The 27,233-nt window shown below is 38.2% G+C and overlaps 1 protein-coding gene across 3 annotated transcripts in view; it reads right to left on the minus strand.

Moving 5' to 3' along the window:
• Positions 1 to 6,424: 6,424 nt before the first annotated feature.
• The window catches only part of RSPO2 (R-spondin 2), a gene marked incomplete at its 5' end in the record, with an annotated part of 158,566 nt that continues 137,757 nt past the window's right edge, over positions 6,425 to 27,233 (minus strand). For all 3 annotated transcript variants that reach the window (XM_082858919.1, XM_082858918.1, XM_082858917.1), the window contains one exon: positions 6,425 to 6,787. In XM_082858919.1, the coding sequence (XP_082715045.1) occupies positions 6,675 to 6,787 (113 nt within the window). In that variant the 3' untranslated portion in view covers positions 6,425 to 6,674. The remainder of the gene's footprint in view (positions 6,788 to 27,233) is intronic.

A 27,233-nucleotide genomic window follows, 5' to 3' on the forward strand; every position in this document is an offset into this window, starting at 1 on the left:
AGAAGAGAGACAAAGAGAACCAAACAGGTTTAAGACAAAAAAGGTGAAGAGGTAAGGAGAAATTCAAGAGATACTTCTGAGGTAGACTCACTAGAATCTAGTAACAGATTAGATGTATGGAACAATGGTAGTAAATGATGAATACAGGGTCTTAGCTTAACCAACTAGGTAGGTAAAAATATTAATTACTAAATGGAGAAGGCAGGAAGAGGAATTGTTTGGGGGGCAAACCAGTGATTATGCTGTAGCATCACAGAGAACTACATTACCGAGGGCCCCTGGTTTCCAAGCAAGTTTGGGCAATGGCAGATGCTGGTGGAAGAGTGGAATTTGGCAGTAGGGAGAAGCCAGAGTATTCTTCCTTTCTCACTTTGCCTTTGGCAGCATTTCTCCTGGCGACTGGAATCTTTTCCGAGATTTCACCTCCTGCTATACAAGCTTTCTGTCTTTGGTTCCAGCGTCCTCAGTGGCCCTACCTCTAGCCTCAGCTATGATTCTAGCTCTAGCTGGGTGGCTTTGCCTTCTGGATTCTGGGAACTCCAGCTCTTCCTGTTACCCCTCTTGGTAGTGGCTTTCTGCTGTTGCTAATCTCCTGGTTGTCTTGCCATCCCAATTTTAGCTTCTCATCTCATTCATCACCTGTATAACCAATTCCCAATTAAGTTAAATTTCCTGTTTGAAATATTTAGACTGGTTTTTCCCTTGACTGGACCCTGACTGATACAGTAATAAATACAGTTTTAGACACGCTGAGCCTAAGTATGGGGCCCCCTGATCAAGATATTTAGTAGAGGCTTGGAAATAGTTAACAAAGACCTGGAGACAGAGATACAGGCTTATAAGTCAAAAACTACAGTTGGTAGTTGAAGCCATAAGGTTAGATTTCCCAGGTGGAGTGAGGAGATGGAAAGATTAAACCCAAAGTGTTAAGCAGTGGGTTTACCCCTGAAATATCAACATTTTTTATTTAAGTCAAGAAAGAACTTGAAGACCGAAAAGGAGTAGCCAGAGAAGTAGAAACCCAGGTTAGGAATGTCACAGAAGCCAAATGAGAAACAAAATTCCTCAAGGAAAGGGCCCAGTGGAGTCAAACTTGGTGGAAATAGCAGATAGAACACATTAAAGGATTGAGGCAAATATTTTCCTTTCTGTTTAGCAAAGGAAATGTATTGCTACATTTGTCAGAACAATTAACTTAAATGAGTTAAGATAAATGAGAATAGGAGGTGGCTGAAGACATCAATGAATGTAAGCTACTTTTTCAGGATACTGGATGATAAAGACCTTGAGAGAAAGAATACCTTAAGTTGGAAGGAGAGGAAGGGCTGAAGCCATTAAAGGAGTGGATACTGAAGATCTCACAAAAGAGGGGGTGGGATCAAGAGTAGAAATGGAATGGCTATCCCTTTGGAAAGAAGAGGGAAGATAATATGGTTGGTCAACATGTGCAAGGTTACTAATTCTGCTTTTTCTAACATGGTGTTATCAAGTGTATCCACCATGCACAAATTTCTCTAAAACGAACAGAAGTATCATTCTCTCCTACTCACAGCTCCCCTCTAAAGCAAAAAAAGATGTAGTTGTTGAAAGAATCATACATCACCTTTACATATAAATTACACACTTGAGGCTGAGTGTTAACTCTTCTCCAAATGTCTCTAGCAAGACATGAAAATTTCATGTTTACAGTGACTGATATTAGCATCTTGAAAAAGAACAAAGACATATTCATAAAATTGGCTTTTTCTAAGTGCTAATCTGTCAAACTTTTTTTTCTCTTGTGACGAGGATATATATGATTTACTCTTCTAACAACTTTCAGTTATGCCATACATATTATTAACTACAGTCACCATGCTGTACATTACATCCCCAAGACTTATTTTATAACTAGAAGTTTGCTCTTTTGACCCCCTTCACTCACTTCACCCAGCCCCACTTAAGGTTTTTTATTGAAGTGTAGTTGATGCACCATATTATACAAGTTACAGGTGTACAATATAGTGATTCACAAGTTTTAAAGGTTATACTCCATTTATAGTTATTATAAAATATTGGCAATATTGCCTGTGTTGTACAATATATCCTGATAGCTTATTTTATACATAACAGTTTTTACCTCTTAATCTCCCACCCCTATTATGCCCCTTCTCTCTTCCCTCTCCCCACTGTAACCACTAGTTTGTTCTCTATATCTGTAAGTCTGCTTCTTTTTTGTTATGTTCACTAGTTTGTTGTTGTATTTTTTAGATTCCACATGTAAATTATATCATACAGTATTCATCTTTCTTTGTCTTAGTTCACTTAGTATAATACCCTCCAAGTCCATCCATCTTGCTACAAATAGCAAAATTTTCATTCTTTTTATGGCTAAGTAATATTCCATTGTAGATATATATGTACCACATCTTCTTTATCCACTCATCTGTTGATGGACACTTAAGTTACTTCCATATCTTGGTAATTATAAATAATGCTGCTATGAACGTTGAGGTGCATGTATCTTTTTGAATTAGTGGGGTTTTTTTTTCAGGTATATATCCAGGAGTGGCATTGCTGGGTGATACGGTAGCTCTTAGTTTTTTGAGAAACGTCTATACTGGCTGTACCAATTTACATTCCCACAAAGAGTGCACGAGGGTTCCCTTTTCTCCACATCCTTGCCAACATTTATTTGTATTCTTTTTGATGATAGCCATTCTGACAGGTGTGAGGTGATATCTCATTGTGCTTTTGATTTGCATTTCCTTGGTGATTACTGACCTTGAGCATCATCTTTTTATGTGCCTGTTGGCCATCTGCATTTCCTCTTTGGAAAAATGTCTATTCAAGTCTTCTGCCCATTTTTAAAATTGGGTTGTTCGTTTTTATGATGTTGAGTTGTATGAGTTATTTATATATGTTGGATATTAACCCTTTATCAGTCATATAATTTGCAAATATTTTCTCTTGTTCAGTAGGTCGTCTTTTCATTTTGTCAATGGTTTCCTTTGCTATGCAAAAGCTTTTAAGTTTAATTAGGTCCCATTTCTTTATTTTTGCTTTTATTTCCTTTGCTTTAGGAGACAGATCCAAAAAAAACATTGCTGTAATTTATGTCAAAGAGCGTTCTGCCTATGTTTTCCTCTAAGAGTTTTATGGTTTCTGGTCTTAAGTTTAGGTCCTTAATCCAATTAAAAAAATTTTTGTATATGGTGTTAGAGAATGTTCTAATTTCATTCTTTTACATGTAGCTGTCCAGTTTTCCCAGCACCACTTATTGAAGAGGCTGTCTTTTCTCCATTGTATATTCTTGCCTCCTTTGTCATAGATTGACCATAAGTGTGTGGGTTTGTTTCTGAGCTCTCTATTCTGTTCCGTCGATCTTTGTGTCTGTTTTTGTGCCAGTATCATACTGTTTTGATTACTGTAGCTTTGTAGTATAGTCTGAAGTCAGAGAGTGTGATTCCTCCAGCTCTGTTCTTCTTTCTCAAGATTGTTCTGCCTATTTGGGGTCTTTTGTGTTTCCATAAAAATTTTAAAATTTGTTCTAGTTCTGTGAAAAATGCCATTGGTATTTTGATAGGGATTGGAAGTGAAGAAGTAAAAACGGTTATTGTTTGCAGATGACATGATACTATACATAAAAAATCCTAAAGATGCCACCAAAAAACTACTAGAGCTCATCAATGAATTCAGTAATGTTTCAGGGTACAAAATTTATATACAGAAATCTATTGCATTTCTGTACAGTAACAACAAACTATCAGAAAGAGAAATTAAGGGGAAAATCCCATTTACCATCACACCAAAAAGAATAAAATACAAAGGAATAAACCTATCTAAGGAGGCAAAAGGCCCATACTCAGAAAATGATAAGACACTGATGAAAGAAATTGAAGATAACACAGATGGAAAGATATCCTATTTTCTTAGATTAGAAGAATTAATATGATTACAATGACAGTACTACCTACAATTGTAGATTGTAGGCAATCTACAATTCAATGTAATCCCTATCAGAATACCACTCAAGCTTCTTGGAGAAAGTTGTAGTCCCATATTTTACTTTTACAGATGCTAAGCTACCCGAAAATACTAAGAAAACCAGTTTCATATGTTCTACTTAACATACATTGTATGAAGTATAGGAATGGTATAGCCATTTGTGGAAAACCACGAGATCTTCTTTGGGTAATTACCATGAAGCTGTAAATTACTCTATAGTATGTCTCTTTCTGTTGGTTTGTATTTGCTTATAAGTAAAGGCTTAGAAATCAGGTAGCTTTAATCAATTCCCATGAGAGTAAAAGTTTGAGCAAGTAATATCCAGACATAAAAAAAATAGATTGAAGGGAAGTGATGATTTCATAAATATATTCTATTTTGTTGGTAGGGAGAATTATTTTTGAAATAAATAGCTAAGGACAGAGGCAACAAGAGTAACAGGTAACAACTTGTGCATTGCTTAGTTTATACCATGCTGTGCTGACCGTACTTTATGCATTTTACCTAACTGAATCCTTAAGACACAGCCCTACACATATTTTACTTAGTCTTTAAGACATAGCCCTACGACGTAGGTAATATTGTTGCCTCCATTTTACAGATTAGGAAACTGAGATCTGGGGAGATGAAATAATTTGCCCCAGGCGACCCTCAGAGTCTAGACTAGACCTCAGGTAGTGTGGCTCTAAAATCCCCACTCTTAATCACTCTGCCGCAGTGCGATTTATAGCTAAACTAGTTAGTGTCCTACATGTAGTTACAAACATAGGTTTTAAAAATTTGTCTGCTTTTTTTTAAGGACCAATGTTTGGGGGTACAGTTGTTAAATATTGTTTTTCCCCTAAATATATCTCTAAAGAAAAGAATATCTCCACAAGAATAATTTTGATTTTTTTTAATGCACTAAAAGAACATCCCAGAAACAGAACAGGTATTGACTTATTAACGATGAAGCACTATATAAAGAAGCCCCCTCCCCACTCAGTAAATAGGAATATAGTGTAAATAGATGTGAAAGGAGGTGAACACTTTAGGATTAAATGCAAACCCTAAAGTTGTATACAACATTCATATATGGCTTATTATCTCATAGCAATAGTATGTTCATAATGACGTATTTGACATTCATATTTATTGGTCAGATGCTTTTGACTCAAAAGTTAAACAAAAATACAGAAGAGGTAGTTTAGCAAATGCAAGGTGAGAAAAAGGCTTTACCTTTGTATTTTTCCTCAAAAATCTGCAGCCATTCCTTTTTGTTCTAATTTTCTTCTGGACCATCCAGGAAGATAGTGATGCTTTTGGAAGAAGCCGATTCAAAACCCTCTAAGAATTGATTCCCCCAAGTGGACAGTGATGTTTTTGAAACAACTGCTCTGAAAGTCACCTGGGAAGTCTGCACAGTGTTCCTCTCTGTCTTGGATAAGAAAGAAATTCTGGTTCAAAGGAGTCCTGTTAAGATCTGACCAGCAGTTGTAGGAATTATGTTTCTCCTCCAATTCTACGCATGGTCTCATAAGATGGTAATTTCTACACTGACCTAAGAATATTGGTACATGCTCTGTCATTGCAAGTCAGGAACTGCTTTAAATGGAAATTATACATATTGAAAAGTTTGAAAAATTCTCTAGTTGACCTGTGAAACTGCATGATGAGTACTACAAGTGACTGCATGTAATTCCTCATGTTTTCAGTTGTGTTTCATAAAGTCATCACATCTTAGACTCAAAGGGAGTCTTGGCTTCTGACTGCCAGAGGCCTCAAGCTTTAGCTGGGGTCAGGAGTAGGGAAGGTCTATTGATATTCAAATTGTCTGACAGGGGTCATTTGACCCTATGTACAAACTAGCTTGTCCTATCCTTACAATGAGAAATAAGCCCACAAAGAAAAGAAAAGTTAAGTTTCAAGGGGCAGAAAAACATTCATCAATTCGCAAAACTAGAACAGTCATTTACCAGACAATGGTTAGGAACCACTAGAAACAAAGTGACATAATGTTAATCAGGTGTGACTTGTTGCACAGAAGAAAGCATAAATACAGTAAATAAGAGGTTTATATGTAGCCCCAGCAGAGTATGTACACATCCAAGCTGCTGTGAAACTGAACGGGAATTCCTGCAGCGGAACCCCAGCTAAAAGCAGTCTCCGTGCACAAGAGTTGGAAGGTAACAGATGTTGGGAACCACGTGTGGTAACACTAAGCAGATATCCACATACCTTGATCCTTGAAAATGCAATATGAGAAATAAAGGTCACAAGCGAAATAGCACTTTGCCTGCCAAGCGCTGTCTTTCCATAAATATGCACAAGTCAATTCTCCAGTGGGGGGGTCTGCAGCCTCACACCTCCTGCCCCTCTGTGGGACCAGGGGTGGCTCTCTCTGGGGGCACAGCGAGCTGAGTCACATGCTGTACACTTACTCCTGCTGCCACTGCTGCAGGTCGCAAGCTCCCGCCTTCACAGTCTCCAGATGCAAATCAAAGCATAAATAACACAGAGACCACGCTCGTGGCTCCTCCTCTCACAACGTGACTGGGAACAGGTACTGGTCCGAGCAGCGCAAATGCAACCCACCAGTGTCCGGGAGTGGAGAGTAGCTTTGTGCACTTTTGCAAAAACAACCCCCAACCAAGAAAAAAACCCAAACAAACAAACAACAAAAACAACACCACCCTGTGTCTTTTATTTTACTGGTTAGCTCTGTCTGTAGCTAGGAAGACGCTGTGTTGCTCCTGGGCTCTTTCGATCAGCTTCTTCTTCTTCTTGTTCTTTCTCTCCTTTGCCTTTGGCGCTCTCTTCCCTACAACAGGGGGAAGAGAAAGAAATGAAGACATGTCAGAAAAGGCTCTTTCTCTAGGAAAGAAAACACAAAACATTAAGAGTTTTATACAAAGCCCATCTGGAAAACATCACCTATGGAAAAAGCAGCCTCAAAGAGAAAATTGTTCACATTAATTTTGACGGAATAATAATAATTTACTAAATTGGATATGCTGTCTCAAACAGAGACTGATCTTCCTGTTACAGGGAACTGGCATATTTAAAAACCTCCCAGCGGCCTGATCAGTCTTGCAAATATCATTCTGCCACAAAAATTCCATTTATCCCCTCCTCCTTTTAACAATGCTACCCTTTACTAGACATCTTTACATCTTTCTACTGCTCCATATGTCAGTGGGTCAAAAGAAAATAAGCATCTATCTACAGTAAATATACCAGAAGTTTCAAACGCCCCTCTCCCTGCCCCCACGGGAGAAGAAAACGTCTAGCTTTTAACATTATTCCCTCAGTGTTCTCCAAAGGCCAATAAATGAAATGACATATGTGGAGTACTTTATTTTCTATAAAAATTCATGAGGACATCATTTTTATGTGGCTTATGGCTTCTTATACAAACCTCCTAGGCAAGTTGGTCCTATTGAGAGCAAGAAAAATGCTTGCTTATTTCTGAAGAGCTGATAGGTGTGTGTTTTACTACCAGAAAATCACACCCTGTTATCCTATTTCCCTCTTTGCCTTAGCCACTAGGAAGCACAGACCACAGCTAAATAGTTGAGGTTTTCCTCCATCAGGAGTTTTGGGATGCAGTTTTCCCTTTGCCTCTGCTGCATTTTACTTTTTCCATCTTGTGGTATGGTTTCCAGTCTTTATAAGGTCTCAGCATTTCTTTGCAAGTATGTCAAATATAGGCATTTGCTTTAGGTCCTTTGGGTTCTAAGCATATAGGAATCATGGGATTTTTAGAACAGAAAAGAGCTTGAAAGTTCATCTGCATTAGAAGTTTGGTGCTATACACCTTCAGGACAGGAAGGTTCTTCCTCACAGACTAGAAAGAATCCTCCCGTCAGCTCTTCTTCCTCCTCTACCTGTCCCTACTTCTAATTTATCATGTAGTTCCACAAAACTTAAGCTTTCTCTTCCTGTGAGGTATAGCTATTAGACACCACAGTCATCAGTACCACAAATAGAACATTCCGTTCTAATCCATGCTCTCCATCCTTCCCACACGTAAGAAACTCAATATTCCCAAGATCCTTTCATTACAGGGATATAGCTGGTCAGCTTTTCAATCCAGGCAATGGAGAAGTGGCTGATATAAGACATGGAAAAGAAATAGACCACAGGTTAGGAAGACAGATTTGAGCCACAGGAAACCAGAGTCACAGGAGATTAAAGGATGCCATGAGATTTTTAAGTAAGGGAGATGGTTCTCATTTCTGCTCTTTCTGATCGGAAAGGGTCTGTCTTGTTTGAGGATGGAAAAGTCTTACTCGTAAGACCCTAGATTCAATAAGTAAAACTTTGCTGAGTTCAACTTTTTATCACAAGAACAAAGATAAAAAAGAATAACTTATTTTTAATAGGACACCACAGTAAAATAATAAGAATATAAGCATGCCTCATATTAAATTATGAAGGTCCTTGAAGTTAACGTCTGGTTCTCATTAAGTTCTGGCATTATGTTATAAGGGCATTTTGCCAACTTAAAACGTAGTTAATCCTACCCAATGAAACTTTAGTCCAAGGCATCATTAGTCAAAGAAACTGTAAAGTTACAACCATTTAGTAACACTGTTTCTAATGATGAGACACACCTAATAAGGACAGAGAGATGAAATACTTAACATAAAATAGCATATTTAAAAAGAAGTTTCACTTATAAAGTTTTATGAGGAAGGTTTTCTTAGTTCTATATATTCTCTCAAAAAACAACCAAAAAATCCTTAGTTAAAAAAAATCATTGCTGACTACCATGTAAAAATTCAGTTTGTGTTTCATTTATTTAAAAGCTGGAGTTTCTTTTAGAAACAAAATAAAATTAAATGAAAAAATAATGCAAACATTCCTAGATTTTAAAATGTGTTTTGTAAGATAAAAATATACTGAATATAATTTAAAGAAAACCTTTCCCAATCACCATTTCAATTCTTTGTATAAATTATGTAGTTGAATGTTAGATGTGTACTCCTTCACTAACAGCAAATCTATGCTGTGACTGCAAACTCTCATTTTCAAAGGTTAATTTCATGTCAATTACCTAATCTCAATATATTATTCTGATGTAATTGTCAATATCAAGTAGTTTTTGTGTTTGCTAGCTGATAGAACATTGTGTAATAGAAGTTCCTCAATATTTGCATAAAGCAGTTCATACTGGGACAAAAAATTCAGAAATGCTTCTGAAAACTTATAGATTATATGATTATCCCATTGGCAATAAGTTTTATGGTACTGGTTCCAACTAGAGATGTTTTGGGAGACCTTATTACAACCCTAAAATTTTTCCTCAGATGTCTCTCTTAAATGACATCTCTGTGCTATTTGTTCACTGCTTGGTTTTGTTTTTGGTCAGCCACGTGTCACGTAGGATATATTTGCAAATACCAAAGGCTTAAGACGATTAGCCAAGACTTGACCATGGATAGTTCTAAATTACCTGAAAATATTTTGTGGTCCATAGTAGGTTGTTTGGACTTTAAGCCAACTCAAAGTAGTAAAATATTAAAACATAACCTAACATAGAGTATGAAAAGGGTCTTGCACACATTTTCTTCTGAACTCTACTAAGATTTTCAAATACAAGGAATTGGTAAGATTAAGGCTAACAGAAATATATATCCCTATTCTTATCTATATATTTGAAAATAAGTTATATTGGACCTACAAGTGTGCTAATTTGTTTCCACTTAACTTCTTTACATCTGTGACCATGAACTTAGACTCAGAGAATGACTTGTGTAGTTTCAGATTGTTCCACATTATCAAGTACATTCACCCTGAGCATTTAAGGGCAAATATGATGCCAGTCACCCAAAGAGTAATTCAACCCACGGACTTAACTTTCTTACTTCTCAGTTCACAAGAGAAGACTCGGCAAATATACTGCCCAGGATGAGCAGAAAAGGTTTGAGTTTTATGAGGAGATTGTCAGCCTTCAGCTATGTCCAACTCCAATGAAAAATTCTTCATATCATTGTCCTGAGAACTTGAAGAATGCAGTGGCCTTAAATTACTATTGGGGGAATCTCTTCAAGATCAGGCAGAATCTGATCTACAGAGCAAATCTTTACAGCACTGTTATATGAATGCAAGAAGATGACTGGCCCAGATATAACAGTTTTTAAGGAAAACAATGTGGTTTAATAGAGAAAGGTCCTCTCTGAGAGGAAGGAAACCTGGCAGGTAGGCAGTCTTGTAACTGAGATGTCTGGTAATACATTGTGGTTGTGACTCTCAGTTTCTACATTTATAGGATGAAGATGCTACAATTATCTTTCACTGGAAAGTCATGAGGCATCGTGTGAAAAAGTTGTGTCCCTAGGATGAAAAGGTATGTAAACCATCACTAGCAAGACAAGGTTATTATCAAAATGAACAAAGTTAGAAAAATGCTATCAAAGCCACACTCTAACCAACATAATGACATTGACTTGCACACATGTGGAAATGGTCCCACAGGATAACCTATCAACTCTTCTACAGGAAAAGGTGAACAGTCCCTTATGGAAATACTTGTAACATCCAGCCGTAGATTGCTCTCTTAGAATCAGGAATAGGACAGATTATTTTGAACCAAGATATCAGGCAGACTTACAAATTACATGAAGCTGTGAAAATACTGACTCCACTGCCAGTCAGACATGAATTTCATTCTTTCATAAGCTCCCCAATTCAAGGAAGGTCTTCAAATGATTTTTCCTCTCACTAGATTTAGGTAAGAGTCTTTTTATCATCGGAGCAATGGTTATTGTACGTACATCAGTAAGGTACAAAGGCTGTCTAGGGTTTGCATTATGATTACTAAGTGCTTTGAGAAAGACTTCCTAATGGTAAATACAATGAAAGAAAATTGAAGAATAAACTCAGTAGCTGTGACTGTGGAAAAAGATAAAAGCTTCTCTCTATATATACGTACACAAACACATACACACCCAACTGAGCAAAGTAAGCTACATCGTGCAAATGTAATTAACTATAGTTACCATTGTTACAGCCACAACTATGATGGCAAGGCTAATCACCTGGAACGAGTACCAATTTTTACTAAATTTTAATGGTAAGTCTGTGATGCTGACTTGAAACCTGGGCTTCACTGTATTTATGAAATTCACCATTAGACTTGGGAATCACCTCCAGTCATCCTTCAAAGCAGCTAAAACTGAGGACAAGAAGTCTGTAACTACTAACTCGACGAATCTTGTCATACTTCAGAGGATGTGCTGGAGGTGAAACATAAGGTTGCTTCCACATCTAAAGCCACAAGGACTGAGATGTAGACAATAAATAGTAACTGGGTTATTTCTTTTTCTCGTATGAGCAACTTTAGTTTGCCCAAGAATGAGTAGCAATAGAGATTTATTTATTTAAGAGTGATTGATAATTCTCTGGAAAAATGCCAGCTGATTCCTAAAATACTTTAAAAGCTCAAGAAAGAGACAAAAGACCTAAATACAATTCATAAAGGAAATAAAATAGCTAATAAATATATTTAAAGAATCAAATCTCATAATTAAAACCTCCAACTAAGATGAGTTGCCACTGCAAAGATTCTTAAAAGTAAAAATATGTAAAAAGCTAGTGAGAAAATGGTAAGACAGCATCAGGATGCATTATGAGAACATAAAATTGATACAGCCTTTTTGAAAAGCCATCTGGCAATGTATACAAAAGCATTAAAATATTCCTAACTTTTGACTCAGATTTAGGAATCTATCCTAGGAAAATAACCTAAAGTTGAACAGAGATTTCTGCATAGAGATGTTTACTATAATTCTGGAACAATTGTAAATTACCTAAATGTCCGACTACAATTTTTTATGACCTCTTTCTATGATTACAGAAATCATAAAGTTTCTTTTCAGCTATGAATTGAAGTATTTTGTATTTTAAGGCCATGACAGTTAAATTTATTCCCAAGAGTACTACTATGACTTGTCCCTAAAACTTGTCATAAATGGGTATAAGGAAAAGCCTGTAATTCAAAAGCATTCCTACTGTGGTGGTAAGCAGGTTCCTTAGTGGAGGGATCAGTCCCAATTGCATCTAACACATGAAAGTTTAAGAACTACTAACCTAAATATTTTAGACATTAAGAATGGATGTTGACTCACGAAGCTTCTTGTATCTAGAAAGGTGTCCAAGTAGGCAAATATGATGAGCATGACTGGGATCTACCCCTCTATATTCTACATCGTCCAAGATAAAAATCTTTCCACTGTTCATAATGGTTCAGAACAACATATTGATGGTTATTTATTTACATCAGCTGGAGGGTCAGAGACAGTGAGCTAGAACGAGTAAAGCCAATGAACCTATTTGGCTCCTTTACAGTACAGAGTTCCTTAATTGGCATTTTAAGTAACATCTATCTGGTTTTTCAAAAATACACTCTACTAAAAACATTTCACGGAGAGAGATCATTGTCTTTTTAAAGGACTGGTAAATTGTTCAATAGTTGTTTGATGACTGTGATCAAATTTTCTTTGAGAAAAAAATAATCTAGAGACAAACCAATAAATGTCATAGTGTTGAAAAATAACAAGCCATCTACTAAGGAAACTTTACTGGACATCTTGAATTTCAAGTCATAACTTGAAACTTCCAAGTGGTCACTTAGTCATTTCATCTTTATAAAAAAAAAAAAGAGCATGTGCTTTCAAAATCTATACACAATCTGGAGATAGCTTACCAGTTGGCTTGTTCATCTTACAAGGCTATTGGTGGAGAGTGACAACTGACAAAATGGGCTTCTCTAAACATACAAACATGAAAGTCATTCAGAATTCAGAATACTTACTACCTATGCAGATTTATACTAATTTGTAAGCTGTGATTCAATAAGCCGATTCTGACTGTGTGTTACTGTTCTTTTATCTGTAAAATTTTACCATATTTTTTGTTGCAAAAAGAAGAGTACAAAGTGGCTTCCTTTCTCTTCGAGGCCTCTACTCAAAGACATTTTAGTAGGCATGAGGTCTGTTGCCTATTTTGCTGAAAGGAAGTCCCATTTGGTTTAAAAAATCTTGTTGCATTGTTCAACTTGATGAAAATGGAAGAGAAAAGCTAATCCTGAGGATGACCTGAACCTTTATGAATTAAGTGTATCACCACTAAGATTTCTTGCACATGGTGTTTCAAAATTTCCTCATTGTATAGCTCTGGAGAAAATTATTGTTCTTCGGGTCTAAGATACAACTTCTATTACCAAGCCCTTACCAACCCATTTGAAGCAGTAGAGACTACAGAAAAGTAACCTAAATAATATCTAGGTTTGTTCCACACAACATTGATCGCTCCAGTTGATTTGTTTAACTTAAGTTCTTAGAAATCTGGTACCTCAAACAGGAAAGAAAAAAAATCAGTTTAGACAAGATTCCATGGAGTTTAAGATAGGTGAGAATAAACAAAAAGAGGTGGTTTCACAAATGTCTCGAGTTCTTTTCATGACTACTTTAGGTTCACTGTCAAGGACAAAGAGTTTCAGAGTAGTGAAAACTAAAATCATCCTGTCGAAAATTTCATTTGTGTGAAAAAAATAAATATATAACTCTACCACAAGGGGGCAATAATTCACTTTTACTGTAAGAGTATCTGGTTAAAAATATATATACAGGGGAGGTTTTAGGCTCTAACTTCTTAAATACTTTCTTTTAACCCCAAGTGAAGGTCGCCTTTTTTTCTTTTTAGCCAAAGGTAAGCTCTGTGGTGGACTAAGAATAGGTAGCAAGATCCATGCTGCACGAGGAAAAATGTAATTACATCTCTATTAAAAAGATGTTTGAAGGTAAAGGAGGCTAAGAGAAAAGAAAATAAAGATGAAATCTGCTATTCAAACAGTGATTTAGGGGAAAAAAGCATTATTCACAAACCCAGGTTCCCATTTTCTTACGGGGAAAGTTAACATAAACTACCTGCAAAGAACAGGTCCTTTTCTCTGAGGTCTCTTATCTATAAGAATAGAGTTGTAGGGCTTCCCTGGTGGCGCAGTGGTTGAGAGTCCGCCTGCCGATGCAGGGGACACGGTTCGTGCCCTGGTCCGGGAAGATCCCACGTGCCGCGGAGCGGCTGGGCCCGTGAGCCATGGCCGCTGAGCCTGTGCTCCGCAACGGGAGAGGCCACAACAGTGAGAGGCCCACACACCGCAGAAGAAAAAAAAAAAAGAAGAATAGAGTTGTAAATCTAAGAATGATCGTCATTATCTTCTGGTGCAGGGAGTGCACAGAGATTTAATATCAAGTACAAAAGCTGATTGTTAGGTGGTGACTCCTGAGCAAGGCTTCTGATCACATTGGCTTCCCAGCCTCAGGCAGTGGACCATGTTGGGGAGGGTGGAGAGACAGCAAGTATACCCGCCATTACTACCCTCTGCTCTAGTCCAACTCTGCTAAATGCTTTAGAAATAAAGCAAGCCAGGCACAGAGAAATCCGAGTGACCTATCCAAGTTCCTACAGCTAATTAGCAGCAGAGCTGGACTTGCAGCCAGGTCTCAATATTTCTCTCTTATATAATTTTACAGCTTTAAAAGTCCCTGGGGCTTCCCTGGTGGCACAGTGGTTGAGAGTCCACCTGCCGATGCAGGGGACACGGGTTCGTGCCCCGGTCCAGGAAGATACCACATGCCTCGGAGTGGCTGGGCCCGTGAGCCATGGCCGCTGAGCCTGTGCTCTGCAACGGGAAAGGCCACAACAGTGAGAGGCCCGCGTATGGCAAAAGAAAAAAAAACAAAACCAAAAAGAAACAAAAATAAAAGTCCCTGGATAAGAACACAGCAATAGAGTTATTTTTCAAGAAAGGCAGAAGAGTATTAGAAGACGGCTAATATTACTCTGACAGAGTTCTATGAGAAAAACCCATGGCCTCATCATAACTGAAAACCCATTATGAACTGTTAACTTAGAGACTTTCTGTAAATATACACTGCATTGATTCATTGCTTATTCTTTTCCTTACCTTTTATCAAGATGCAATCTATAAAATTTCTTGGTGGGGTAAGTGGATTGGTGGACATTCCTGCTATGGACCATGCACTGTAAGTGCTTCAGACACATTCTCATGTAATTGAACATTATCAAAAAATTTAAGCATTCAAACCGTTCTGCTAGAATGTCATGCAGCTATGCACCCTGAATGTACTCAAAATAAATAAAATTTGCAGAAAACAATCAGGCTCATTTGCCACTCTTAAATTAAGTCAGAAAAAAAATCAGGTTTTGCAGAGAAAATGATACTGATTTCATTTGATTAGGAGTGATGGGATAACCAGAGAAGAATTCCAAGTTGCTCCAAAGCTGACTTCATACTATAATGGAAGGTACCTTTTAAGATAACTCCATTTGAATAAGATGATTTAATCCCTTCATCTTGGGCTTCAATCGATAACCATTAACTTAATGAAAAACAAAAAGTCCAAGAAATGAAATGTAGGACTATCATCATACGGCAAGCATTTATTTAATTTGGATTCAACACAATTTGGAACTTGAAGACATACTTACAAGCAATAAGAATGTAAATAATGGTTTCTACATGGTAGCTACGTCAGAGCGTCGGTTATCAGTCCAGCCTATGGCTTACCTAAGTGGCAGGCCTTACATGAGGACAGTCAACACAGGGTGACATGAGGGGATACATGTTCCAGCCTCCATAACTGCATTCCCTCCTTTGTGCCCCTGTAGCACTTTGAACCTCGCTAACTAAAAAATTTACCACCTTTTATTGCAATTTTATGTGTGCTTATATTTCATGGCTACTAGTTTGTGAATAATTACAAATAGCTACAATGTAATGCCAATATGTGCCACAGAGCACTGGTTAGAGGCTTCCTAAAAATTAAGTTACAGATATTCACTCAAATTTATCTCAATTAACATGGTGAGCTAGAGCAAAGATGTCTGGGCTAGATCCGAACGCTGAATGTGGTCAGGAACCAAAACCATAGGGTCTTTGTCATCCATCGTCAAGCGAACTCTCTTGTTCTTCCTGGACCCTACATGGCTTCTGCTCTCAACTCCAGCTTACACATGGTTGATGAAGGCAGCCCTGGCCCTGAATAAACCCATGCCCTTCCAGCTTACCTCCCTCTTATAACGGCCTCAATCTCTTTTGCCTTAATTGCATATTCCCAAGAGAAGAACTCAACATGCCTTACTCCCCCTCAGTTAAACTACAGAGTCATGGATGCCTGGCCAGTGCATGGATAGGTCACTCCCAGGTCTAGCCTGGAGGGGTGGGTGAGTCACATGACACTGGACTAGGCAGGCATCCAGGATACATGGTTAAGAACATGGGTTTGGGGGTCAGACAGTCATAGATTCAAAGCAGAGCTCTGCCTCTCAGAAGCTAGTGATCTTGGATCAGTTACTTTTTCTAAGGCTTAGTTTTATTTCTGAACTAATAATATCAATGGTACCCACCTCAGCATTGCTGTAAAGGATAAAGAAAATGTGTGTCAAGTTTCAGATACTATACCTGGCACGTACATGCTAAATCAATTCTAGCACCAGATGAGGTGCCTCGTGTGTATTATTTCTAATCCTTATGACAGCCCGCAAGGTAAGCATTATTTTCACTTTGCCGATGAGGAAATAGGTTTAGAGAAGTTAAGTAAACAGCTCAGGATCACATAGCTCGGCAGTGATTCAAACCAACATCTGGCAGATTCTAAAACCTGTACTCTTTCCACTATACTCTTTGGATCCCTTGTGCCCAGCAAAACTTCTTTGATCTCATAATCATTTAAATGGCTGCTGAACAAACAAATTAATCAGTAAATACTAGGCTGGAGGCATCAAGATCCCCACCTAGTCCCCCAGCACATCAGGGTGCTCTTGGGCCATATTAGCTCCCCATTGGGACTGGCCTACAACCTCTATTTCTCATATTAATTATTCCTTGGGTTAAAGGCGTTCAAAGCCTCAGTTTCCTGGGGTCAAGCAACACATTTAGCGCAACTCAGTATCAACAGTGCGCCCGTGGTAAAACTCAAGGGAAGATGACACAGGATGTTTCTTTTTCAGCTGAGAGTTGGAAGAAGTTTAGACCTGTGGTTCCAAAAGCTAGTTTATGGGCCAGAGATAGTATAATCCTCCAGGGAGTTTTTTTTCTTTTTTTAAATGTAGGTTTCCTAGCCATACACTGACTCCTGAATGAAACCTTCAGGAGGGAAAATCCAGAATTTTTTTGCTAAGCTTCAGACGTGATTCAGTGCAAAGTTAAGATACATGCAAGTCGAGAGCATAAAGCTGTGCTGAAAAGGGTGTGGGCAGGAGAGAGAAAGGACTTTGGAACAGGATAAAGAAAGGAGTGCCAGGCATCCCTTCAAAATGAATGGCTTCCTCCTTCCCGACTGAGCTGACAGGTAGCTTCCGAACTGTGAAACGAAGCAAGCCTCTTTGTGCCCGGACTCCCTTCCCTAGGTTCTCTTTGTGGTGATGCCCCGAGAAAGCAGCAGAGATCAAGCTGCCTGTGTTGAGAGGAATGTACACATGAAGAAAGGGTCCCTTATCTTTTTGTTCAAGCTAAGTCACTCATGTTGTAGGTCACTCATGTTACAGCAGATTCATTTCTCCTGTGGTTATATTCCACAAACTTGCTTTACTCTAAAGAATCTCTCAATTCACTCAACAGATTCTGGTTTGAAAGACAATCTACTTGGTTTGCAGAAATTCTAAGGAGTTGGACAGAAAAAAAGGAAAACAAGACTATGGTTGAAAACAATTAAAATGATCATCAAATTTGGAGCTTCTGCCTTTTACTACGATACAGATCTGGCACTTCAAAACTTGGAAAAACAAAAAAGGACCCCTTAGACCAGGTGACGCAAATACCAGAGGTATTAAAATGTTATTGGTTGGGCTTCCCTGGTGGCGCAGTGGTTGACAGTCCGCCTGCCGATGCAGGGGACGCGGGTTCGTGCCCCGGTCCGGGAAGATCCCACATGCCGCGGAGTGGCTGGGCCCATGAGCCATGGCCGCTGAGCCTGTGCTCCGCAACGGAAGAGGCCACAACAGTGAGAGGCCCGCGTACCGCAAAATAAATAAATAAAATAAAATGTTATTGGTTGTATCCCAGAAAGAAGGAAGCATATTACAAGTCTTTTTCCTTCTTTCAGAAAGATGCTAACTATGAGTTTCCTCCATGTTATTAAATCATCATCATCTTCATGCTGCTGCTGTTAGCTGTGAGCCAGGCACTAAGTGTTTTACATATGTCAACTCATTTCATACTAAAAATATTCCTATGAAATAGATACTGTCTTCGGTGCCACTTTGCAGAAGAAGAACCAGAAGATCAGAGAGGTAAGGTGACCTAAGATGGCACAGCCAGTAAGTGGTAGAGTTTGGATTTGAACGCAGTCTCGTCCCAAAGCTTACACTCTTATCCATTATGCTATACTTTCTCTCATCACCTTTGTGGTATAATAAATGTGATCTCCTTAGAGGGAGGAGAGGAGGAAGGAGTCAGTGTTACCCTCTTCCCTTTAATCATAAACTCCCACAAACCCTATGAATAGGTCTTCAGTCAAAGGGTTGAACCACTAAATTCATAAAATGGAGGCTGGGACCATCATTGGTTTGTTACAAGACCAAGATGATCAAGGGCATATTTTCTTTGTTATTCTTGCAGAACAAGGAAAATAAACAAATATTTGCCAAAATAAATAGTCTCCATCTATAAGTAAAGACCAGACAAATGTTTTGGTCACTGTAGAATCTCTGTCAACCACCCAAGTAGCAGCAGTGGATTTCAATTAGAGGAAAAATATTTTACAAGGTACTCTAAATAACATGTTCAACACACCTAATGATTATTAGAGACGTCACATCTCTAAGGTTTCAAAAAGTCTGCAACCTTTGCTGGGTTTTCTTGAATCCTAATATCTTGGTGATGGCCAGATATTAAAAGAGCAGAATATAGCTAATAATTATTTTTTTCACAAACATCCTACTGTTTAATAAAATGAGTTTACTTCCCCCCAACTGGAAATGGTATTTCACGCTCCAGAAAAAGTACATAGACTGTTAAACATATAATATAAACTGAAATCAAAAGAAAGTGCTAAACATCCATACAGACACTCATATACATAATAAGTATCTGTAGTATTTCCCAAGCATTGCTCATGGTCATGTTTATATCACTATGTCCTAATCAGTTTTATTTGACTTAGGTGTTAAAGAAAAATGAGAAATGAAAAGTTTACATATAACATGAAAAAATTTTAAATGTAATGGAAATTATTTAAAATAAATCATCACTGAATCAGATATCCAAGAGGAGTCTTGCATTCCAAACTACTATAATTTCAGTAAAGACATCACCTGGAATTTGATAAGAAAAACTACATAAAAGAATATCAGTGAGCTATTACTATGTTATAGAATACATACTCTCACAGTCTGAGCAGGGCAGGTTCCAGGACCTGAGCTGAAACTTGGCCTAAAAGCATCAACATGAAAATGGTTATTTTAAAAAGGACTTTGAGGAAAGACTACAGAGAGTGCTTTGCCAAGAAACAAAAAAGATGTCAATGCTCACAGGATGTGTGAAAAGTTATCTTCTAAAATAGAACTTTTTTCTACTTTTCACTATGTTGCTAATCAAAAATACATAAAATTATAGCTACAAAGCTATAATACAACCATAATAATTTCTTTATCTATTAGGGAAGTTAAAGACCGAGTTACTGAGAACAGATATGAAAAGCTTTTCTGCTGTAGCGTTTTTCAAAAATCAGGTAACCATTTTTCTGACAACAGCTTAATTAGAACACAGTTGGAAAACAAGGGATGAATTAAGAAACTTCTGGAAATTGCTTCCAATCAGTTTGATTCTAATACAAAACAGAAAAAAAATGTATGGGTGATAAATATAAGATTTATACTTTGATACTTTTTTGAAGGAATAAATATTTTTAAACTGCCTTAAATTAATGTGTTTCCAAGTCTTCTTATAGAAAAATTTAAAATTCCACCAAATAATGCCTTTTAAATATATTGTTAAAAGCTAAATTGGTTCTAACATAAATCAAGTCTTTTTTTGAAAGAGAACTGCAGATATATTTTAATGACTATTTAAACTTAAATTCTGGGTCACTAAAAGTTTCAGTAGCAATGAGGTAGGCTATTCAAAACTATTGGAGACAATTTCTCTGAGGTGTGTGTGTATTCATAAATGCATGTGTATCCAAAATATATCCGCCTCCATAGACTATCTGGGCACATTAGTTGAGAGAACAGCTTACTTTCATGTAAATATATGTGTGTTTATCTTACAGCATAAAATTATATTCTTTAGGATTACGACCAACAAATTACAAGTTTCTTTTAAGATAAGACTAAAAAAAATCTCGGGAATTAAAAATTATAAACTCAAAAGGAGTAGCAAAATTGCTACAGTAAAAGTTTATGGTTTGGAGTCATCACTAATCAATGCTTTTTTTCCGGCTCTGACAGAACATTTTGCACTGAAGAGCAGAGTTTCTTTAAGCATCCAGTTTTTATGCCATAAAATACAGGAAAATGATTCCTATTAACTAAGAGCAGAGCATGACTTAAGATCTCTCCTCCAGTTCCTGTATTTATAAATAAAAGATGGAAACAACCGAAAATCTGGACAAGAGGAAGTTGTGTGGTGAGAGGAAAGAAGGGAGAGAGGAAGGAATGAAAAGGAGGGAGACATAAATGATTATTATGGCTACCACTCAACTCAAATACAAATTGGTCTAGGGGACCATTTTAGAAATATTTCCTCATTTAGAAATCAATCACTGATGTCACCCAAATGACAAGGAAACATTTTCATCATGATAGGATATGATTTTTGAAGGCTTACTATACTACTACTAGTTAGAGCTTATAAGCTGGTATAAAGATTGCTTTGTCATAGGTCCTATCCTAAGGATTTCCATTACAAAAACACCAATGAGACTGAATCATAAAGAGGTTCTAAACACATGATCCTTTGGGGAAGTTGGCATGGGAGATGTTACAAAAACAAAATGGCAACATTTGGGTCATATGGCATTTTGTTCTAAGTATTAAAGAAATACTTAAAAGGTAAAAAGGCAGTATGATGACTATAGTTTACTAATACTGTAGTACATACTGGAAATTTGCTAAGAGTAGATTTCGGGTGCTCTCATCCAACACACAAAAAGTAGCTATGTGAGAAGACATGTTAATTAGCTAAACTGCAGTAATCATTATGTAGATGTATATCAAATCATCATGTTGTACACGTGAAATATATACAATTCTTATTTAAAAGTGAAAAGAAAAGAAAATGGCCATTTGATTTGGTCATTAGGATGTCATCAGTGACCTTTAAGGCAGGAGTTCAGTGATGCTGAATGCAGAGACCAGGCGGGCTGGAGTAAGTCAGAGGGAAGATGAGAGTGAAGGCTCCACTACACAGCACTGTTCTGAGAGAGACAGGAGAGGCGAGCAAGGGGTTCTTCAGGATGGGGAAATCTGAGGTTATTGAAGGCTGAGGAACAGAAGCAAACAGAGGGTGGAAATGGTTTCTTCTATGGCTACAATGTGCCTGGCCACATTCACATTATCAAAGAGATAAAGAAAAAAGCAAAGATAAGGGATTCTCTCCAGGCAAAACTGTATTAGCGACTTATCTGGTAATATTAGATTTGAGCAATCGAAACTAATTCCTGTGTAAATCGCTCTGTCTATGGAGTGCATGGAAATCCAGAGGCCACGGACATGTTTAATAACCTTCCTTGATTCCTAATTCCTTCCTCATACTGTCATTCCTAGGTCTCTTTACAAGAGAAAGCCAAAAAATTAATGGTCTTTCCAGCAGGAAAGAATTGAATAAATGTATTCTCTGTGCCAAACTGTGATAATAAAAAGTAAATAAATAAAGTTAAAGGAAAAAAAAGTAATATTTGAGCATAAATCCTTTTCCAAATTCATTCCACATAACTCCACAAGTTGCGCATTATGTAAGTTGAGTACACTGATGAAATACTGTGGCTTTCCCATTGAGTAATAAATATTCCCTAATGCCAGCAAAATTTTATTTTATAGGTAGAAATTAGATCAGTTCCCATTAAGGGTTATCTTAATGCATAATGTTATGCGGGCAAAGAGTTTTTTCCCTAAGTGCTACTCCATGGGAATTTTATATACTATCAACTACGATTGGTATGTACCTATATATGTATACATTCAAAATTAAGTGCAACAAATTAAAATATGAAGTAGATGAAAAAAATAATGAAGTATTTACAAGGAGCTTTTCCCCTATGTTTTCTTCTAGGAATTTTACGGTCGCAAGTCCTACATTTCAGTCTTTAATCCATTTTCAGTTAATTTTTGGTGATGTAAGATAAGGGTTCAAATCCATGCTTTTACATGTGGATATTTAGTTTTCCTAAAGCCATTTATTGAAGAGGCTATCCTTTCCCCATTGAGTATTCTTGGCTTCCTTGTCAAATATTAGTTGACCAGATATGTGTGGGTTTATTTCTGGGCTTTTCTATTCTGTTCCATTGATCTGTGTGTCTGCTCTTATGCCAATACCATACTGTTCTGATTGCTATAGCTTTGTAATGTAGTTTGAAATCAGGAAGTGTGATGCCTCCAGCTTTGTTCTTTCTCAAGAATTGCTTTGGTTATTCGGGGTCTTCTGTGGTTCCATATGAAAATTAGGATTGTTTTTCTATTTCTGTGAAAGATACTGTTGGAATTTTTATAAAGATTACTCTGAATCCATAGATGGCTTTGGGTAGTATGAACATTTTAACAATATTAACTCTTCCAATCTCTGAACATGGGCTATCTTTCCATTTATTTGTGTCTTCTTCAATTTCTTTCATTAATATCTTGTACAGAACATTCACTTCCACAGTTAAATTTATTTCTAAAATTTTTTTTTACTGTTTTTAATGCTATTATAAATGGGATTATTTTATTTCTTTTTTCCAGTAGGTCATTGTTAGTGTACAGAAATGCAACTGATGTTTTGTATGTTGATTTTGTATCCTGAAACTTTACTAAATTTGTTTATAAGGTATAACAATTTTTTGGTGGAGTTTTAAATATTTTCTGGGAACAAGATCATACCATCAGCAAACAGCCTATTTTACTTCTTCCCTTCCAATTTGGATGCCTTTTATTTCTTTTCCTTGCCTAATTGCTCTGGCTAGGAATTCCAGTAATATGTTGAACGGTAAGAGTAGGCACCCTCTCAACTGCATGGTCTTTGGTGAATGCTGCAGGGGGAAGGATGTCTTCAGAGGCCACAAGGGCTTTTGGGGTTTTCACTGGTGACTCCCAGTTCAGACGTTAGGCACCAAGGCAGGCAGCAGTAGTGGCTGGAGCCAGTGGTGTGCACACACTCAGGTTTAGGAAGCCAGCTGCAGGTAGCTGTGTAGTGGCAGGGGCCAGTTGCAAACACACACACACTGGTGGGAGGCAGGGCAAGCAGTAAGGGCTAAGGCCAACTGCAGTGCACTGGAAGCTGTGAGGGTGCTGGCTTCTGGTTCTGATCTCTGGTGCCAGCAGTGGAGCCTGGCATCAGGAGTCAGGCTGGTAGCATGTGGTATATAGCTGGAGCAGCTAGCTGCAGGTGAGCACAGTGGTACAGGCCAGTGATAGGAGACAGGGCTAGATCCAGACCCACAAGCAGCTGTGGGGGCCCTGGCTGTCAACATACCCTCCTGTGGCTGTGTAGTCTCTCCAGTGATGGAGGTTGGGCCAGAGGCATGCAGCTGTGGCTTGCTGCAGATGAGCCCAGTGGTGCAGGCCAGTGACAGAAGACAGGGCCAGATCCAGGACCACAAGCAGCTGTGGAGGCCTTGGGTATCAGCATGCACTTCCATGGCTGTAAGACCTGGTCACAGGTGCACACATGGCAGTGGAGGTCAGATAAGCAGTGCGCAGCTACACAGCTGGAGGGGTTAGCCCAGAGAGCACACACAGCAGCAAGGTCAGCTGGGGGGCTCTGGGCTGGCATCTGGTATGCATGCAGCCACAGAGGATCCTGGGCTTTTGCTGGGGTGGGAGGGAGAGGGGAGCAGGGAGGGACTCAGGTGGCTGGTGTCAGCAAACATGAATACCGGGGGGCAAAAACCCAGTGACATCTGTGGTGGCTGTGCTGGCCCTTGGTTTCTTCAGTAGTGAAAGCTGCTGTTTTCATCCGTAGGACACGTTACTGGGAGCAGTGGCTTCTTTCACTGTGTATCTTTCACTGTGTATCTAACACTGGAGCCTGTGCTCTTCTTCCTCGTTCCCACCCATCTTTATGGGTCATGTCTCAGGTTTGCTGGTCTCTGGTGGTGGTGACTGAACTGGGTCCTTCATGTAATACTCCAAAAGGCTGGGGAAGCTGGTCATTCACCCCACTCTTCCTCTCCCTCTGAGGCAAACTCTTTCCAGCTGGGGAGTTTTCCTTGGTGCCAAGAGTGCAGCCTTGGGGGATAGGATGATGGAGGTGAAAGGAAACATTCTTCCTTCTCTTTTTGTGTGGTTATTCTCAGGACTTTTTGTTCCACTAGGTTACTGAAGTTTCTCAAGTGGATTCCAGAGCTCTCCCAGAGCTGTTTTTGTTTGTGGATAGCTGTCTAATTATTGATTTTTGTGGAGGGATGGGGGCTGGGGATCTCCTACTCTGCTATCTTGGTGAAGTCAGAGATAATTTTCTACTTTATAAACTGAATGGTAGGGTACAGGGATGATTTTATCATTGTTCTTTAAACAGTAAATATAAATTACATGTACTTTTTAGTAAGTATAATATTTCTTTAAAAAATACAAAATCACTGTAAAATATCCACTCCCCAAATAGAAAAACAACCCCCAGAAATAACCATAGTTAACCAAAGGTGTGTGTGTGTGTATATATATATATACATACATATATATATGTATATATATATACATCCTGTAAACAAAAGTGTTACTGTATCATAAATGCTAATCAACTACTTGGTTTCATAAGATATTCTGCAACGTTTTTTCAAGAAACGAAAACACTGGCATTATACTTTATAATTGTTGTATATTTAAGTATATTTCTGTCTTTTCAAAACAGTAATCCTCATTATCTGAACATAATTCATTCCTGAAAACATGCTGGATGGCAAATTTTTGGATAATGGAGGCCTGTCTTCTATTTCCAAAATGGAAAAAGTAATTTATTTCCAGTTTATGAAAATATCCTAACTAATTTCCCAGAATATCACTAAAATCCTTGAAAACATCTATGCAATAATCCAACCAAGGCTTTCTGAATTAAAAAAGAAATTTAAATAACCTAATTACCTGTTTAATAAAATTCAATAAACTCTGATAGATGTGTTTGTGTTAACCAAGCAATGATACTGTATAGTACCGGAAGCCTTCTATATTGGGGAGTAAAGTGAGCAGTGAGAAACACTATAGTGTGTGACCCCAAGATAGCTGCCATCATTTTCTTCCTTACTTGTATGCGTATGCCACACTTCATCCACAGGAGGAGTCTGTTCCTCCACTCCCTTTGAATCTGGACTGGCCTTAGCAGCTTGCATGACAGAGGTAATATTCTGGAACTTCTTTCATTAGAAGCATTGCATCTCCATTCTGGGTCCACCATCCTGTGAGGAAACCCAAGCTGATCACATGGAGAGGCTATGTGAATAGAGAGACAACAGCCAGCACCAACTGTTCCACCATGCCAGCCCAGGATCCAAACATGGGAGTAAGAAGGCTACACATGGGTCCACCTTCAGCAGTCACTTGACACAACAGAATGAGTGCCCCCAGGTGAGACCCTCCCAGCCACAACCTGTCCACTCTTGGATCCATGCAAAATGATAATCAAATTCTTGATTTTAAGCTACTAAATTTTGGAATGTTTGTCACTAATTAATAGAGAAATGCAAATCAACACCACAATGAGGTATCACCTCACACCAGTCAGAATGGCCATCATCAAAAAATCCACAAACAGAGGGTGGAGTCAAGATGGTGTAATAGGAGGACATGGAATTCATGTCTCCTCACAAGTAGGGCACCTACCAGGCACCGGTGGGGGACCATGGACACCTAAGTGGATGGGAGGAACCACCAGTGACCAGATTGCAAGATCTTGGTTCCCAGACCAGAGTTTGGGCCCAAGCTCCTGTGGTGGGAACTCTGAGTCCAAACTGCTGGAATAACAGAGAACCTCAGACCCCAGGGAATATCAATCAGAGTGAGACCTCCCAGAGGTCCTCATCTCAGCACCAAGACCCAGCTCTATCAAACTGCTTGCAAACTCCAGTGCTGGACATCTCAGGCCAAACAACCAGGAAGACAGAAATACAGCACCACCCATCAAAAAAAGAAAAATAAATAAATAAAATGACAAAATAATTTTTTACAGACAAAGGAGGAAGGTAAAAACCTACAAGACCAAATAAATGAAATAGACACCGACCTGAAAAATAATTCAGAGTAGTGTTAGTAAAGACGATCAAAAATCTCAGAAACAGAATGGAGAAAATACAGGAAACATTTAACAAGGATCTAGAAGAACTAAAGAGAAAACAAACAGTGATGAACAACACAATTACTGAAATTAAGAATACTCTAGAAGGAATCAATAACAGAATAACTGAGACAGAAGAATTGATAAGTGAGCTGGAAGTTAAAATGGTGGAAATAACTGCCAGGGAGAAGAATAAAGAAAACAGAATGAAAAGATTGAGGACAGTTTCAGAGACCTCTGGGACAACACTAAACACAACAACATTCGAATTATAGGGGTCCCAGAAGAAGAAGAGAAAAAGAAAGGGTCTGAGAAAATAGTTGAAGAGATTATAGTCAAAAACTTCCCTAACATGGGAAAGGAAATAGTCAATCAAGTCCAGGAAGGAGAGAGCGTACCATACAGGATACACCCAAAGAGAAACAGGCCGAGACACATATTAACCAAACTATCAAAAATTAAATACAAAGAAAAATATTGAAACAGCAAGGGAAAAGCAACAAGTAACATACAAGGGAATCCCCATAAGGTTATAGAGGATTTTTCAGCAGAAACTCTGCAAGCCAGAAAGGAGTGGCGGGACATATTTAAAGTGATGAAAGGGAAAAACCTACAACCAAGATTATTCTACCCAGCAAGGATCTCATTCAGATTCAATGGAGAAATTTAAAACTTTACAGATAAGTAAAAGCTAAGAGAATTCAGAACCACCAAACCAGCTTTACAACAAATGCTAAAGGAACTTCTCTAAGGAGGAAACACAAGACAAGGAAAAGAC

The sequence above is a fragment of the Leucopleurus acutus genome (genome assembly GCF_964270905.1).
Source record: "Leucopleurus acutus genome assembly, chromosome: 17".
Lineage (NCBI taxonomy): Eukaryota > Metazoa > Chordata > Mammalia > Artiodactyla > Delphinidae > Leucopleurus > Leucopleurus acutus.